The 13,691-nt window shown below is 31.9% G+C and overlaps 1 protein-coding gene across 2 annotated transcripts; it reads left to right on the forward strand.

The window, feature by feature from the left end:
* The first annotated feature begins 6,625 nt into the window (after nt 1–6,625).
* On the forward strand, nt 6,626–13,554 carry LOC125843731 (kinesin-like protein KIN-5D). Of its 2 annotated transcripts, none has more exons than XM_049522917.1 (23): nt 6,626–6,776; nt 7,058–7,291; nt 7,382–7,511; nt 7,796–7,951; nt 8,028–8,504; nt 8,758–8,855; nt 8,940–9,096; nt 9,174–9,243; nt 9,344–9,420; nt 9,513–9,566; nt 9,659–9,739; nt 9,829–9,940; nt 10,255–10,341; nt 10,448–10,623; nt 10,949–11,110; nt 11,182–11,289; nt 11,402–11,560; nt 11,652–11,735; nt 12,069–12,274; nt 12,389–12,490; nt 12,576–12,685; nt 12,759–12,910; nt 13,004–13,554. In XM_049522917.1, exons 2-23 carry the CDS (start codon nt 7,113–7,115, stop codon nt 13,226–13,228), a joined length of 3,162 nt encoding a protein of 1,053 aa, XP_049378874.1. In that variant the 5' UTR covers nt 6,626–6,776; nt 7,058–7,112; the 3' UTR covers nt 13,229–13,554. The 2 variants fall into 2 exon arrangements, with proteins under 2 accessions (XP_049378874.1, XP_049378875.1); XM_049522918.1 differs by having other exon boundaries at nt 6,659–6,776; nt 7,093–7,291.
* Nucleotides 13,555–13,691: the final 137 nt, after the last annotated feature.

Below are 13,691 nucleotides of genomic sequence, written 5' to 3' on the forward strand. Positions count from 1 at the left end.
TTGAATTAAGAACTTGATTCACAGCATATTTTTCATGGGTTGCAACTAACTCTGGCCATTCATATCTCGAACCTTTAGGGAACAAACCCGATCCAGCACAATCATTACCAATACATTTACAAACCATACAAGGAGGGTAACTAGTACGACTCTCAATTGACGAATAAATTGCACATAGAATACCTATAACTAGTGAAATTTTTTTAAACATTTTTTCTAATTTTTTATTTTCATATATCATGTTGTTATTGACATTTTATAGTGAAGTTCATATAATGAAAGGATTAAAGAGAAGTTGACTACTCTAGTGTTGGTAGCAAATAGTAATTAATGTACATTTACCAAGGGGTTGACCTTGAATTTTTGACTAATTTGAGGATTTAAAGTGATGGGATATTTCATTTAAAGAATTAAGCAATTTTAATTTTTTTTATAGCAATTGTCTTTAATGAGAGTAATAATTTCAAATTATCTTTGACTGATATAAAGTAAAAATAGTAGTATATTGTATTAAATAAATTTCATAATTACCGAATATAAAGTTGTTCTATCCTCAAGATTTGAAGACGAATTCTTCAAATTTGTAAAAGTTAGATATTAGTTTTCTCTCCTCTCTCTAATTTTGAAAAAAAATAATATCGAAAAGGAATAAACCACAAAGTGACCAACATGCATTGTGGTGCATTGGTGAGAGTGTTTCACCCTTAACCAAAGGTTTTGGGTTCGAGTCCTAGGTATGGAGAAAATCTTGCTGGAAGAACCACCCCCGAATGAGCCCTGTAGTGCGCGATTCGAATTTAGTCCGGGCTTCAATGTGGGCTCCAGACACCAGGTGAGAAACCAAACAAAAAAAAACCACAAAGTGAATATCTCATTATGGTGAAGTAGATTCCTTATATCTTTAATAAAAAATTTCGTGTTCAAGCTCTTGAAATGAGACATAATTAAAAATGAGTCCTATATGTACGAATATAAATTTAATCAAACTCTAATACGAATATTCAATGAGTTTTCAAAATTCCATCATCAAATAATTTACAATCCCTTATCCTACTGCAGGAATATTTGTAACAAATCCATTACCACCTGGTCTATCTACAAGAATCCAAACTCTATTACAACAATTATCTGTAATAGGGACTTGTTTGTAAATAACCACAGGAGTAACAAAAGGGTTACCCTTTTTCACTTGTTCCACAGCATATTTCTCATGTGTAACTATTCAAAATTCGGAAAATAAAATTATTAGAAAAACATTTAAATCGCGAAAATTAAAATTATACGACAAAATTAGGTATCGATACGTACATGTTAATTCGGAAAATTCCAGTTTTGCCCATAGAGGAAACATCCCAGTACCAGCACATTGATTGCCAACACAATTACAAGTATAACATGGAGGATAAGCAGGGAGACTTTGCACAACATAAATTGCACAAAGAAATGTTATAACATATGATATTTTTTTGAACATTTTTTTTCTAATTTGATGGATTTTTGTGGTGAGTTTTTACATCTTTTTTTTATAGTGTAGAAATGAACAACTCAGCATTTATTATATTGATTTTATTTCTATTTATAAAAGCTAAAGTCTAATATTTTTCTGTCCATTTTTGTTTGTATTCTCATCAAATCGGATAAGGAAAAACTATTAATTAAACTTTAAAATTGGTATATTGATCTCATGCACAATCAAGTTTTTTTTTTAAGATCTTATCTTTTATTGTTAAATCAATTTTTTTTGAGTAATCATTATACATACTTTATAATTTTATGGATCATACCATCCTGAAACTTTTTTAATTCACGAAATATTGAATAAACTTCATATTAATTAGTATTTGTATGTATATGTATATATATGTGTGTGTCAGTGTGTGTATTATTTGGAAAGTAGCACAGAGAATGTCACAAGAGTACTTTGGATGGGGGCGTTATTGCTTCTAGTATACTATACATTTTCTAATAATTAATTCCACCAATTGTGGATCTGCAAATGGATATGGTCAGTGACTTGATAACGTACTAGCATGTGGATTGCTCATGCTAAATTGCTAACCTATGCTTTGCATGAACATCTCAATGTCGAAGAAAAAAAAAATGAAAGAAAAAATTAACGAGTATCATATAATATTGGTTGAAGCTTAGAACAACACTTATTCTGGCTAAAGGGCTAGAAGGTTGAGTGAGGCCTGCCGAAAGTGTATATGACTATTGCAGCCGAAGTTTGCTAAAGAGTCTGCCACTTTGTTGTTTTCTCTAAATGTATAGACGATTTTGAAATGGCCAGCCGATAATTTGGATGAAATGAAGCTCCACCATGAGTCTAGGTATGGGTAATTGCAAAAAGTTTAAAGTAATATATTCGAGGAAATTATTTTTTATGACCCTCTATATGCCCTCCAATACTAGTCCACATTATATGGTGTTTTAACTTTATATATTTAGTTCAAAATAAATACATAAATTGTTTTACATAATTAATTAAGAAGATAATATTAGTATTTTTTCCCCCCTTCAAATTTACCCTTATTTAGACAAGTGGTTCTTACATAACTAAGAAAATGTCTTTTCTTTAGGAGTAAGCGAATTTCTTACAAAAATATGTTGATGCTAAAAATACTACAATATATATATATATAGTATTAATATGTTAAATTTTTATTTATTTTAAAGACAAGATACCTTACTTTCACGATTTTAAATTTCACATTTATAGAAATTTACTTATTGGAGCGGATTTAGAGGATAGAAGAATCAAAATCTTTACTAAATTAATAGTACTGACAAAGTGTTGGGGCCTTTAATTAATTTCTATAGATGAAAATAAAGAGGAAAAGTAAAGCCTACGCTGCACGGAGATATTGAGTATCCCTTAAGTAACACTAGTATCAGTTTATTATATAGTCATAAAAAAATTCCAATGGAGCAGCTTTAGCTTGAAATTTCAATTTATCCATCCTTTTTTTATTACTATATATTTTAATTTTATGATCTTAAATATATTACGTGAGTTTTTTTTTCAATATCAAGGACTTTTATGCTGTGCAACTGTCATATTGTACTACTTATAACATATCCAGTAGAATTTGTTACACCACAATATTCATTTTATCGAATATTTTTTTCATTTAATTTGATTGTTTGACTTTTCTTTTTAGTTTGTTTTTGTAATATTTTTTAAATTTTAATTTTCCCTTAACATATTTTAAATTAAAAAATATTTTGATATATTTTATGTATATCTTTACTTTAAAGCCACATGATTCATAACAAATACTAAGAATCATGGTGGCTTATTGAAATAGTGCTCTAAATATAGCTACTAATGTAATATTGAATATTGATTAGCTAATTAATTTGTGAGTGTTCAAATAGTGACTAATGTGTATCCTCTAGAAGCTTGTAAACTTGTTGGGAAGGTTTATGTAGAAATAGAGCGAACTTCAATATGAATTGCAATGAAATAATTGAGATTTTTCTATTTTTAATTAAAAAGATTCAGGTTCAAATTATTAAAAATAAGGGAGAAAAAATTATTAAAATATTCGATTTTAAAAGTAAGCCTTGTAATATATGATTCAAAATTTAACCAAATTTAATATGAATATCAAACTCAAGATAAAAATTAATATAAATGGAAGATTGCGGGCGGCACACATAGTCAAATCAAATTCACAAGTATCATGTTATCATTGTTTTTAGTTTGAAATTATATGATTAAAAAAAAAATTGTTAGTTTCTTGAGTAGTCTAGTTTCACTTTTTTAAAACCAAATTTAAATTGAATCATATATGAAAAGTTGAAATGGAATAGGTTTAATTTCAACATAAAATATTTAATAGGATAAACCTTTTTTGGTTTGGGTTTAAAAAAAATAATTCTAGTACGGAGTCTCTTATAAGATAATACAATGTACCATATTCATTATTAATTCTAGCATAGAGTTTCATATAAGATAATACAAAGTACAATATTTATAATTAATTAGGTAGCACAGAGTCGTCTCGTATGTACAAATTTGATTGATATCATTAAATAATAATGTCAAAATATAAATTGGAACCAAACAAAAGAATAATATTTAGGAATATTTGTAAGTTGAGAAAATATCGAGCATAAAAAGTGTTTTTTTTTCCTTTTAAGAAAAAAAAAATGGTAATAGGGAAGGTGGTAAAGGGGGTAGTGATTTCTAATGAGAAATATTGAATAAATAATCATTTTTGTTAGAAAATATTTTATCATCTAATATATTAGTATAAATTTAAATTTAATTAAATTTCAGGTGAGTATTATACATCAAAATATATGCCCAAAAAGAAAACAAAAAATATGATAACAATAATATTTCAATGTCAATATCATAAATATTTTTTAAAAAAAAATATATATACTCAATTTTATATCTAATTTATAAAAGACGATAAAAAAAAATTATACTCGACTCAAAAAATTAAAAAAAAGGGAGCGCATGTGGGAGACTCACATCACTCTTTATCACGTGGGACAACTTTGACACCACATACTAACCCCACTTTTGTCTACTTTTATCTTTTCTTATTTTCTTACTTTCACCTAATCATCTTTTTCTTTTTTAAAAAATAAATAAATTATCACACAAATAAAAAATTGATTGCGTAAGGGATATCTCGAATGACAGATCTTCGATTTGACATGCATTTCTTTTTATCGAGCTCATTACATAAAATTTGTCTAATAAGATTTATATATCATTGTGATTCGTAGAATTTTACTACTCAAAGTGTTCGTTTGATATTAACAACAGATTCTCTTGTTACCAAAGAAAAAAAATTAAAATTATAGTCTTAAAATATTCTAATTTTAAACCAAACCAAACATAACATATTATGTGACATCAAAGCAATAGGGATGTCTTTAATAAAGTTAAAATGATTATAAGAACATGAGAAAATAAAATAGAAGTATGCTAACTTACTTATATAATTAAATAAAAGAAGGGTTAAAATTAAATAAATTAACTTCAACATAAATTTACCAATACAATGATTAGTAAACTTGAATGACTAGGGATCAAATCTACCTAGTTGTCCCCATCACTTTAAACTTAAAATGCTAATCATTTTTCAAATAATAAAACAAAACTTGAAGACATAGTAAACAATTTCTTGAATTCAAAATCAACTCAAATACTAATTAATATTGCTAATCCAATAATCCTTCTTAATTAAAATAATCATGAAATCTATTAGTAAGACAATTGGCATGCTTTGGACCCCATTGCTCCTTATCATGGCTCCACCCTGACTCCCTTTAAATATAGAAAACTCTATAATTAGTAACCTGAGATCATTATTTTAAAACTAATTTATATAGTCAGTAGAGAAAACTTTATTTTCCAGAAAATGGTGCAAATTTGGCATTCTCTAAAGTAGTAGTTAAACTACACGACATATGCAATCTAATTTTATAAATAGAATTTGAATTAGATAAGATGTACATAAAATTTATTTCAGTTTTTATGGATTAAAGAGGTTATTTCCTCCCCTACTTAACAAGGGACGACATTCAATTATATATTAAACTTTTATCCTAATCTTTAAACTATATATATATATATATACCTTTGTTTTCATGATAATATCCTCAATAAGTTGAAGTTGTGTCCTTTTTGTCTAATCGCCTCCCCCTCCCCCTCGGTTCTTTTTTGACCTATATTTACCTCTCCTAACTCCTGCTACGTCAACTTCTCACCCTTTGTAACTAGTTCACCTTCTCTTCACATGTCCAGACTATTTCATTCTCTCGCTTCCCTTATTTTGTCCTTCACGGAGGCCTCTCTCATAGTGTTCCGAATGCGAGCATTTTATTTCACCACCTAACTCTAATACGATCTGCGATATTATCATCGATCTCATTGATTTTTCCTAGATTATGAATCCAAGATGTTTGAAGCTTTCTTTCTAAGGTTTGTCACCTCATGTGTTACGTCACTGGACTTACACTCCAGACACTCGAACACTTTGTTTTAGCCTGCTTAATATAAAAATCCTTATAAGTCAAAATGCTTATACGTATTCTTTAGCTTTATCTATACAAACAATTGATAAATACAACCTGTGTTTATAAATTAAAATCAATTAAAATATTATCATCTCCAACTTATGATTTTATAACTTTTAAACTATTTTATTAAACGAAACCTTTTACAATTCTATCACTAATATCCTTCATAATCTTTGAAATACTCTTTCTAGAGCATATTTTATTATTTCTCTGTTCTATTTTCATTATTCTTTATCTCTATGTAAATCACTTTATATTTTTTTACATAAATAACTTAAAAAGACATTTCAATTAACACAAAAAGTTCTTATCAACATCTTTCATCAAACACATCAAATATTTATAATTAAATTCAATATTTCTATTCAAATATTAATTATTTATTTATTAATTTAAGTTCAACACTTAAAAATACTTTTCTATACTTGATATATATTTATCGCCCACATTTTTAATCAGCTAATCCAAACGGTCTCTATATCTAATTATTTTTCACATAAATTTATAAGGGTATAAAAAATGGATTCCAAAAAGAATCTCTCAATATTTTTTTAAAAAAAAACTTTAACCTAAAAATTCACCAATTAATTAAATTCCCAGTCTTCCATCTTCTCCGTTCACTACATTCACACTTTCACTGTACATTTCTTACTCATTTTTCTCTCTCTAGAACATTCGCCATTGCTGAAATTGTTAAAGCTCTCAACGGCCGGCGAAGTACTTCACTTTCTGTAAGTATATAAATATATACACACACTTCCTGCATTATGCTTTTGTACGTATCTGTGAATGCCTAGATTCTACTCATCCTTTTTTTCTCTTCGTATATTAAGATATTTTTGCTTGAATTTTTCGCATCTGTAAGCCGTTTTCGAGTAAACATTGAATCGTTTTTGCGATTTAAACTCGAGAAAATCCACATTTTACTTCTCCTTCATCATTTTTCAGCGATTTCCACTGGCTTACAGATATATTTGTTTATTTGCTTGTGTTATGTAATTTTGCTGCTCAGATTTGAATTTGAACTGAGTTGACTAAGAGAATAAGGTTGTGAGATTTGAGAAGGAATGGAGTCATCGCAATCGCAGCTACAGAGAAGAGGAGGAGGTTTAGCTTCGATGTCACCGTCGCATACGCCGCGGTCGAGTGATAAAGTGGTGAGAGATCTGCGATCGGGGGAAGGGAATGTGAATGGAAGGCATGATAAAGAAAAAGGTGTAAATGTGCAAGTTATTTTGCGTTGCAGGTGAGTAAAATGAATGTACTTTAGAGTCTGTTATATTTACTGATTTTAATTGAGTGTAGTTGATGGAAATGGTATGGTGAAAATATGCAGGCCGTTGAGTGAGGATGAGATAAGATTGCATACACCAGTTGTGATTTCCTGTAATGAGGGTAGAAGAGAAGTTTCTGCTATTCAGAACATAGCTAATAAGCAGATTGACAGAACATTTGCCTTTGATAAGGTTTGATAATTTCCAGCTAATTTATCATTCATCTGTTCGATTTTTGGAACAGATATACGGAATGGAATTGAAGAAATGAAGTGGTTCTGCATAAAATTTGGACTTATTCCTAATTTCCTATAGCTTTCCTTAGATTTTTCCATAAAATAAAGCATTTTCATGATTCTCACTAGACCTGTAGTATACACTCTAAATGAATTTGTCCATTACAGTTCACAATGAGTTAAAACCGGTTATTTGTGTTCAAGACCCTAACTTTATGTTGGATAATTCTTCTGTCTCAGGTGTTTGGTCCAACATCCCAACAGAAGGACCTGTATGATTCTGCAATATGGCCTATTGTTTTTGAAGTTCTAGAGGGATATAACTGCACCATTTTTGCTTATGGGCAGACAGGAACAGGAAAAACTTATACAATGGAGGGAGGGGCAAGAAAGAAGGTTGGTGGTTGATAGAAATGTGTTTGTTTCTACTAGCTACTTCTTCATACTAATTGTTAAATTTGCCCCATTTAAGAATGGGGAATTTCCAAGTGATGCAGGTGTTATCCCCCGAGCTGTTAAACAAATTTTTGAGATATTGGAAGCTCAAAATGCTGAATATAGCATGAAAGTAACACATTTGGAGCTTTATAATGAGGAGATCACAGATCTTTTAGCTCCTGAGGAATGCACAAAGTATGTAGATGATAAATCCAAAAAACCAATAGCGCTAATGGAAGATGGTAAGGGTGGAGTTTTAGTTAGAGGTTTAGAAGAGGAGATTGTTTCCACTGCAAATGAAATCTATAAGATCTTGGAGAAAGGTTCAGCTAAGAGGCGTACAGCAGAGACTCTTCTTAACAAACAGAGTAGTCGTTCTCACTCTATTTTCTCTATCACAATTCATATCAAGGAATGCACTCCAGAAGGGGAAGAGATGATCAAATGTGGCAAATTGAACCTTGTAGACCTTGCTGGTTCTGAGAACATATCACGTTCTGGTGCAAGGGAGGTAAGATGTAAAAATATCCGTCTGCCAGGCCAATGCGTTTGGCAGTATACTTAATGCACGTAAAAGTAGTTTAAAGAAACAATGTAATGCTGAGATGCTGTTTTAGCAATGTCACAAATTTATCTTTTGTTCATGATAGCTAGTCTCTAGATATTCTGCTTTTTAAGATCTTTGTATTTTCCATCCTTTTTCCTCGTTCAGTTGCTTTCTTCTCAATTACAGTATAATAAACTAATTATTTTTTTTGCTGCAGGGCAGAGCGAGGGAAGCTGGAGAAATCAACAAGAGTTTGCTTACACTTGGTCGTGTTATAAATGCTTTAGTTGAACACTCTGGTCATATCCCATACAGGTCTTCTTCAATCCAGTCCTATGTTATTCTAGAGTGCTTTTAGTTCTTACATATCCTGAGTAAGTATTGCTTTGTATATGTCAGGGATAGCAAATTGACACGGTTGTTGAGGGATTCTCTTGGAGGGAAAACAAAGACATGCATTATTGCAACAATATCACCATCAGTTCACTGTCTGGAAGAGACACTGAGCACTTTAGATTACGCTCATCGTGCCAAAAATATAAAGAACAAACCAGAGGTTAGTTTTCAGGATTTTTATTACCTAAAGAATGTATCTTTATCTATCCTTCAGCTTTTTTTCTGTTGTTATTTCAGATTAACCAGAAGATGATGAAATCTGCATTAATCAAAGATTTGTACTCCGAGATTGACAGACTGAAGCAAGGTCTATATTGCTCTCTTCCTCTTTTTTTCTATATATAAATCTATATTTTACAGCAACAAATTATCTAACAACATTTTTTTTTCTATTTTATCGCCAACAGAGGTGTATGCTGCAAGAGAGAAGAATGGCATTTATATACCAAGAGACCGATATCTTCAAGACGAAGCAGAGAAGAAGGTTCAGTACTGTTTTCAGGATCTTAAGATTGGTTGCAGTCACTTGACATGTGTTTTAATACTCTATGGTAACTTGTTTTTCTCCTCTCTCAGGCAATGTCTGAAAAGATAGAACGGATGGAACTTGATTTCGAATCCAGGGACAAGGTGCACAAGAGATGAAAAAATCTGGAGCATCTTAATTTTCTTGTAAAAACTGATTAATCTGAACTCATTATCCTGTTGCTTTCTGCAAACAGCAATTTATGGAACTTAAGGAACTATACAATTCTCAGCAATTGTTGACAGCAGAGTTGGGTGACAAACTTGAGAAGACAGAGGTTAGTGGAATTCTTAACTCATCATATTCGAGATCTTTGTTGTCTGACTCTTTCTCATGAAATTTGCTACACTTTTTGTGTCTTTTCAGAAAAAGCTTCAGGAAACTCAGCATACATTGGCTGATCTCGAAGAGAAACACAGGCAGGCAATTACCACTATAAAAGAAAAGGAATTTCTGATATCTAACCTTCTAAAATCTGGTAAGCTTCATCCTCTATGCCTGGGGAAAGGAGAACTTTTTTGGCTTGTCATTTGGCTTGGGGAAGCAACGTATTTATGCCAAGTCTATTATTTTAACATATTCATAAAAGTGAAGTTGGGATATGGGTGTATTACATTTTTCATTAACATTTTCATAAAAGTAAATTTGGGATATGGGTATATTACATTTTTCATTAACATTAGCAAATTTGGATGTAGCCATAATGATTTGGCAGTGAATGTGGGGATTTATGTAAAATAATTTCACAATTAGAGTAGTGCATGATATCTGGAATTGTATGTCTTCTACCAGAAAAAGCACTGGTTGAGCAAGCATTTGAACTTCGAGCTGAACTGGAAAATGCTGCATCAGACGTGTCGAACTTGTTTGCCAAGATTGGTGTGTATACACTATACAGTTCTAAAACTCAAATACATGATTAATTTTCTTGCTAAGAAAACAATGTTGCATCAAGCTCCTGCATACTGATAGTGGGTGATTTCAGAGCGCAAAGACAAAATAGAAGATGGAAACAGAGTTCTCATCCAAAATTTCCAATCCCAGCTGACTCAACAGCTTGAAGTCCTGCATAAGACTGTTGCTTCTTCAACCACACAACAAGAGCAACAACTCAAAGGCATGGAGGAAGACATGCAGTCCTTTGTTTCTACAAAGACTGAGGTATTCTGGACACAAATTTAGTTATTAGCCATGTTTCTAGAAAAATTGCATGACCTGATTCCAAAGCCAAAAGGAGATGGCAATATGTAGTTTTCAGATATTATTTTTTTTTTTTGATAAAGCATAGTTTTCAGATATTATTTGTTGCAGTATTTACCAAATTTATTTAATTAGGGAGCATATATAATTATTTGAACCTGCTCTTTTGACAGAAAAAAACTACATGCTTCATAAGTGTAGTGCTTCAATTGTCTAATAGGTTTACATATTTCTGGTGAAAATTGTATTCCTATTAACCAATATCACTTTCTTGTCTGATTTTCAGGCAGTGGAAGAGCTTCGAGGCCGTCTGGAGAACTTAAAAACCATGTTTGGTTCTGGTATCAAAGCTTTAGATGGTTTGACTGGGGAACTTGACGGCAATGCTCAGTCAACCTTTGACCGTTTAAATTGTGAAGTTTCTAAACATTCTTCTGCTTTAGGAGAGGTGTGTATCTTTTCTGCTGTTTTTAAGACATTCTGAGGAATTTGTTTCTTATCTCCTTTTTCCTGATGTAGCTTTTTAAGGAGATTGCTTCTGAGGCTGATACCTTGGTTAATGATCTTCAAAAAAGTTTACATGATCAGAAGGAGAAACTAATCACATTTGCACTACAGCAACGTGAGGTATCAATAGTTAACTATTTGTGAAGCACATATATTCTTTCAATGCTCCTTATCTGGATCTTTCTTTTTCCTGCACGAGTATAGCTTATAAACTTTGGATGCCTCTATATAGGCACATTGCGGGAGTATCACAATGTCAAGGTCCATTTCTCAGATTACTGGGAACTTCTTTAAGACTCTAGATATGCATGTGTCCCAGTTAGGTGAAATAGTGGAAGAAGCACAGACGGTCAGTGACCAGAAATTCTCTGAACTAGAAAAGAAGTTTGAGGTCAGTGACTTCATCACTAGAATATGACTTTTTATTAGACAATGTTGATATGCATTTGTTACCTCATTTTATTTGGTTTTCTCAATATTAGGAATGTGCTGCCAATGAGGAAAGACAAATCTTGGAGAAAGTGGCAGAGTTGCTCGCTGGATCAAATGCTAGGAAGAAAAAATTGGTAGGTCATCTAATAATGATAAAGATGTGCATCACAGTTCTCGATGTGGCTAAGATTGCACAATTCTAAACCTTAGAAAGATGATGATAAGAGTATCAACATGAGAAAGTTTATAGGTGTTGTAGAATGTAGACAGATTGGGACTTCCTTTTTCTTGTGTAGTTTTATATTTGAAATGTTTGGTTGATTGCTTGTAGTCAATGATCATTAGTAATAATTGGCTTATTATGATCAAGCAGAAAATCCTGTATCCTGAATCACAGTCATTGATTGGCTATAATCTACTTTTGGTTGCAAAAAACTAATTGACTTTTGTATGGCTTCCTTCTGTAGGTTCAAACTGCTATCGATGACCTTAGAGAAAGTGCCTCCAACAGAACTAACAGACTGAAACAAGAGATGTCAACCATGCAAGATTCAACTTCTTCAGTTAAAGTCAAATGGACTGCTTACATGGACAAGGCTGAATCACACTATCTTGAAGATACTGCTGCTGTGGAAAATGGGAAGAAAGAGATGGAAGAGGTGCTACAGAATTGGTATGTAAACTCAGCTGATATATTCCACACAGATATCTTAGGAAAAACTTTGTTCTTTGGTGTTTGTAAGTGTATCATCCTTTCTGTGCTAACATGGAAATATGCAATGTGCAGTGTGCAAAAGGCTAAATTGGGAGCTACGCAATGGACAAATGCTCAAGAGTCTTTATTAGACCTAGAGGAGAGAAATGTTGCGTTTGTCGATGAAATTGTTAGGTCAGTTGGTTCAGTGACTGTTCACTACTTCAGTTTCATAGTGGTGATATTTTACTTAGACTGTTACTCCCGACGTTTTCTGCAGGGGAGGAATGGATGCAAATCAAGCATTACGTGTAAGATTTTCATCTGGAGTGTCATCCACTCTTGAAGACACTGATGCTGCTAGCAAACACCTACTGTCATCTATTGACCGTAAGCTATCTAGAGTTACACGTTAATAGTTTTAGCTTTTTTGTCTTTCAATTAATTTGATCAACACATGCAGATTCTTTACAACTCGACCGTGATGCTTGTGCAAACCTTGATTCTACGATTGTTCCTTGTTGTGGAGAGCTGCGAGAACTAAACAGCGGACACTACCACAAGGTTGTTGAAATTACAGAGTACACTGGAAAAAGTCTTTCACAAGAATACATGGTAAGGGCGTTACCTCAAATTTTACATTTAGTTTGTTTATAAGGACTATGTTCTAAGTCTATATTTCAAATTCCTATTATTTATTTATAATAGGTTGATGAACCGTCGTGCTCGACTCCTACAAAGAGACCATTTAATCTTCCAAGCGTTGAGTCTATTGAAGAACTAAAAACTCCCGCTTTCGAAGAGTTGTTGAATTCATTTTGGGATGAAAAATCCTCAAAGCTATCAAATGGAGATGTAAAGCATAGTATAGAGATAGAGGTAGTAGATCCTTCTTTACGAGATTCAAGAGTTCCCCTTACTGCTGTAAATTAGAAGAGTCCACTCCAGACTACAATTACATACATCATAATATATGGGCAATTAAGGAGGAGACTGGAGAGTTGTACATAATATGTGTCTTGAATCTCCATCTTCTCATCTATACACGTAGCAGATAATTTATCCCTATTCTTTTTATTTAATTTGAGTGATCGAAATATGTAATGTTTGTGCTGAACATGTTAGTTTGAAGTGTGTCCGTGGATGCAATATTGATAGAGTTTGTAAATTTCGTTTGCAACTTTTAGCAAACAATACATTGTATACTGAGATTTCAACTCTTAACCTGTCTTATAATTGCAATGCAAATCATCAGATCATGTACTGTGGGAGTAGTATTTAACATTGTTGCTTGCATCTCTAATCAAAGAGACTCAATATTGCTGATAGTACAGAAGCTAACCTCAGGGCGAAAACCCGAAAAAGAAAAAAAAATAAAAAAATCCAACGTTTGATC

The sequence above is a fragment of the Solanum stenotomum genome, chromosome 11 (assembly GCF_019186545.1).
Source record: "Solanum stenotomum isolate F172 chromosome 11, ASM1918654v1, whole genome shotgun sequence".
NCBI classification, from domain to species: Eukaryota; Viridiplantae; Streptophyta; class Magnoliopsida; order Solanales; family Solanaceae; genus Solanum; species Solanum stenotomum.

Coding starts and splice junctions, on each gene's coding strand:
- LOC125843731 (XM_049522917.1), top strand. CDS start 7,113: ATGGAGTCATCGCAATCGCAGCTACAGAGAAGAGGAGGAGGTTTAGCT. Junction 11,290..11,401: donor TTGCACTACAGCAACGTGAG/GTATCAATAGTT, acceptor GCCTCTATATAG/GCACATTGCGGGAGTATCAC. Junction 12,491..12,575: donor TTTGTCGATGAAATTGTTAG/GTCAGTTGGTTC, acceptor CGTTTTCTGCAG/GGGAGGAATGGATGCAAATC.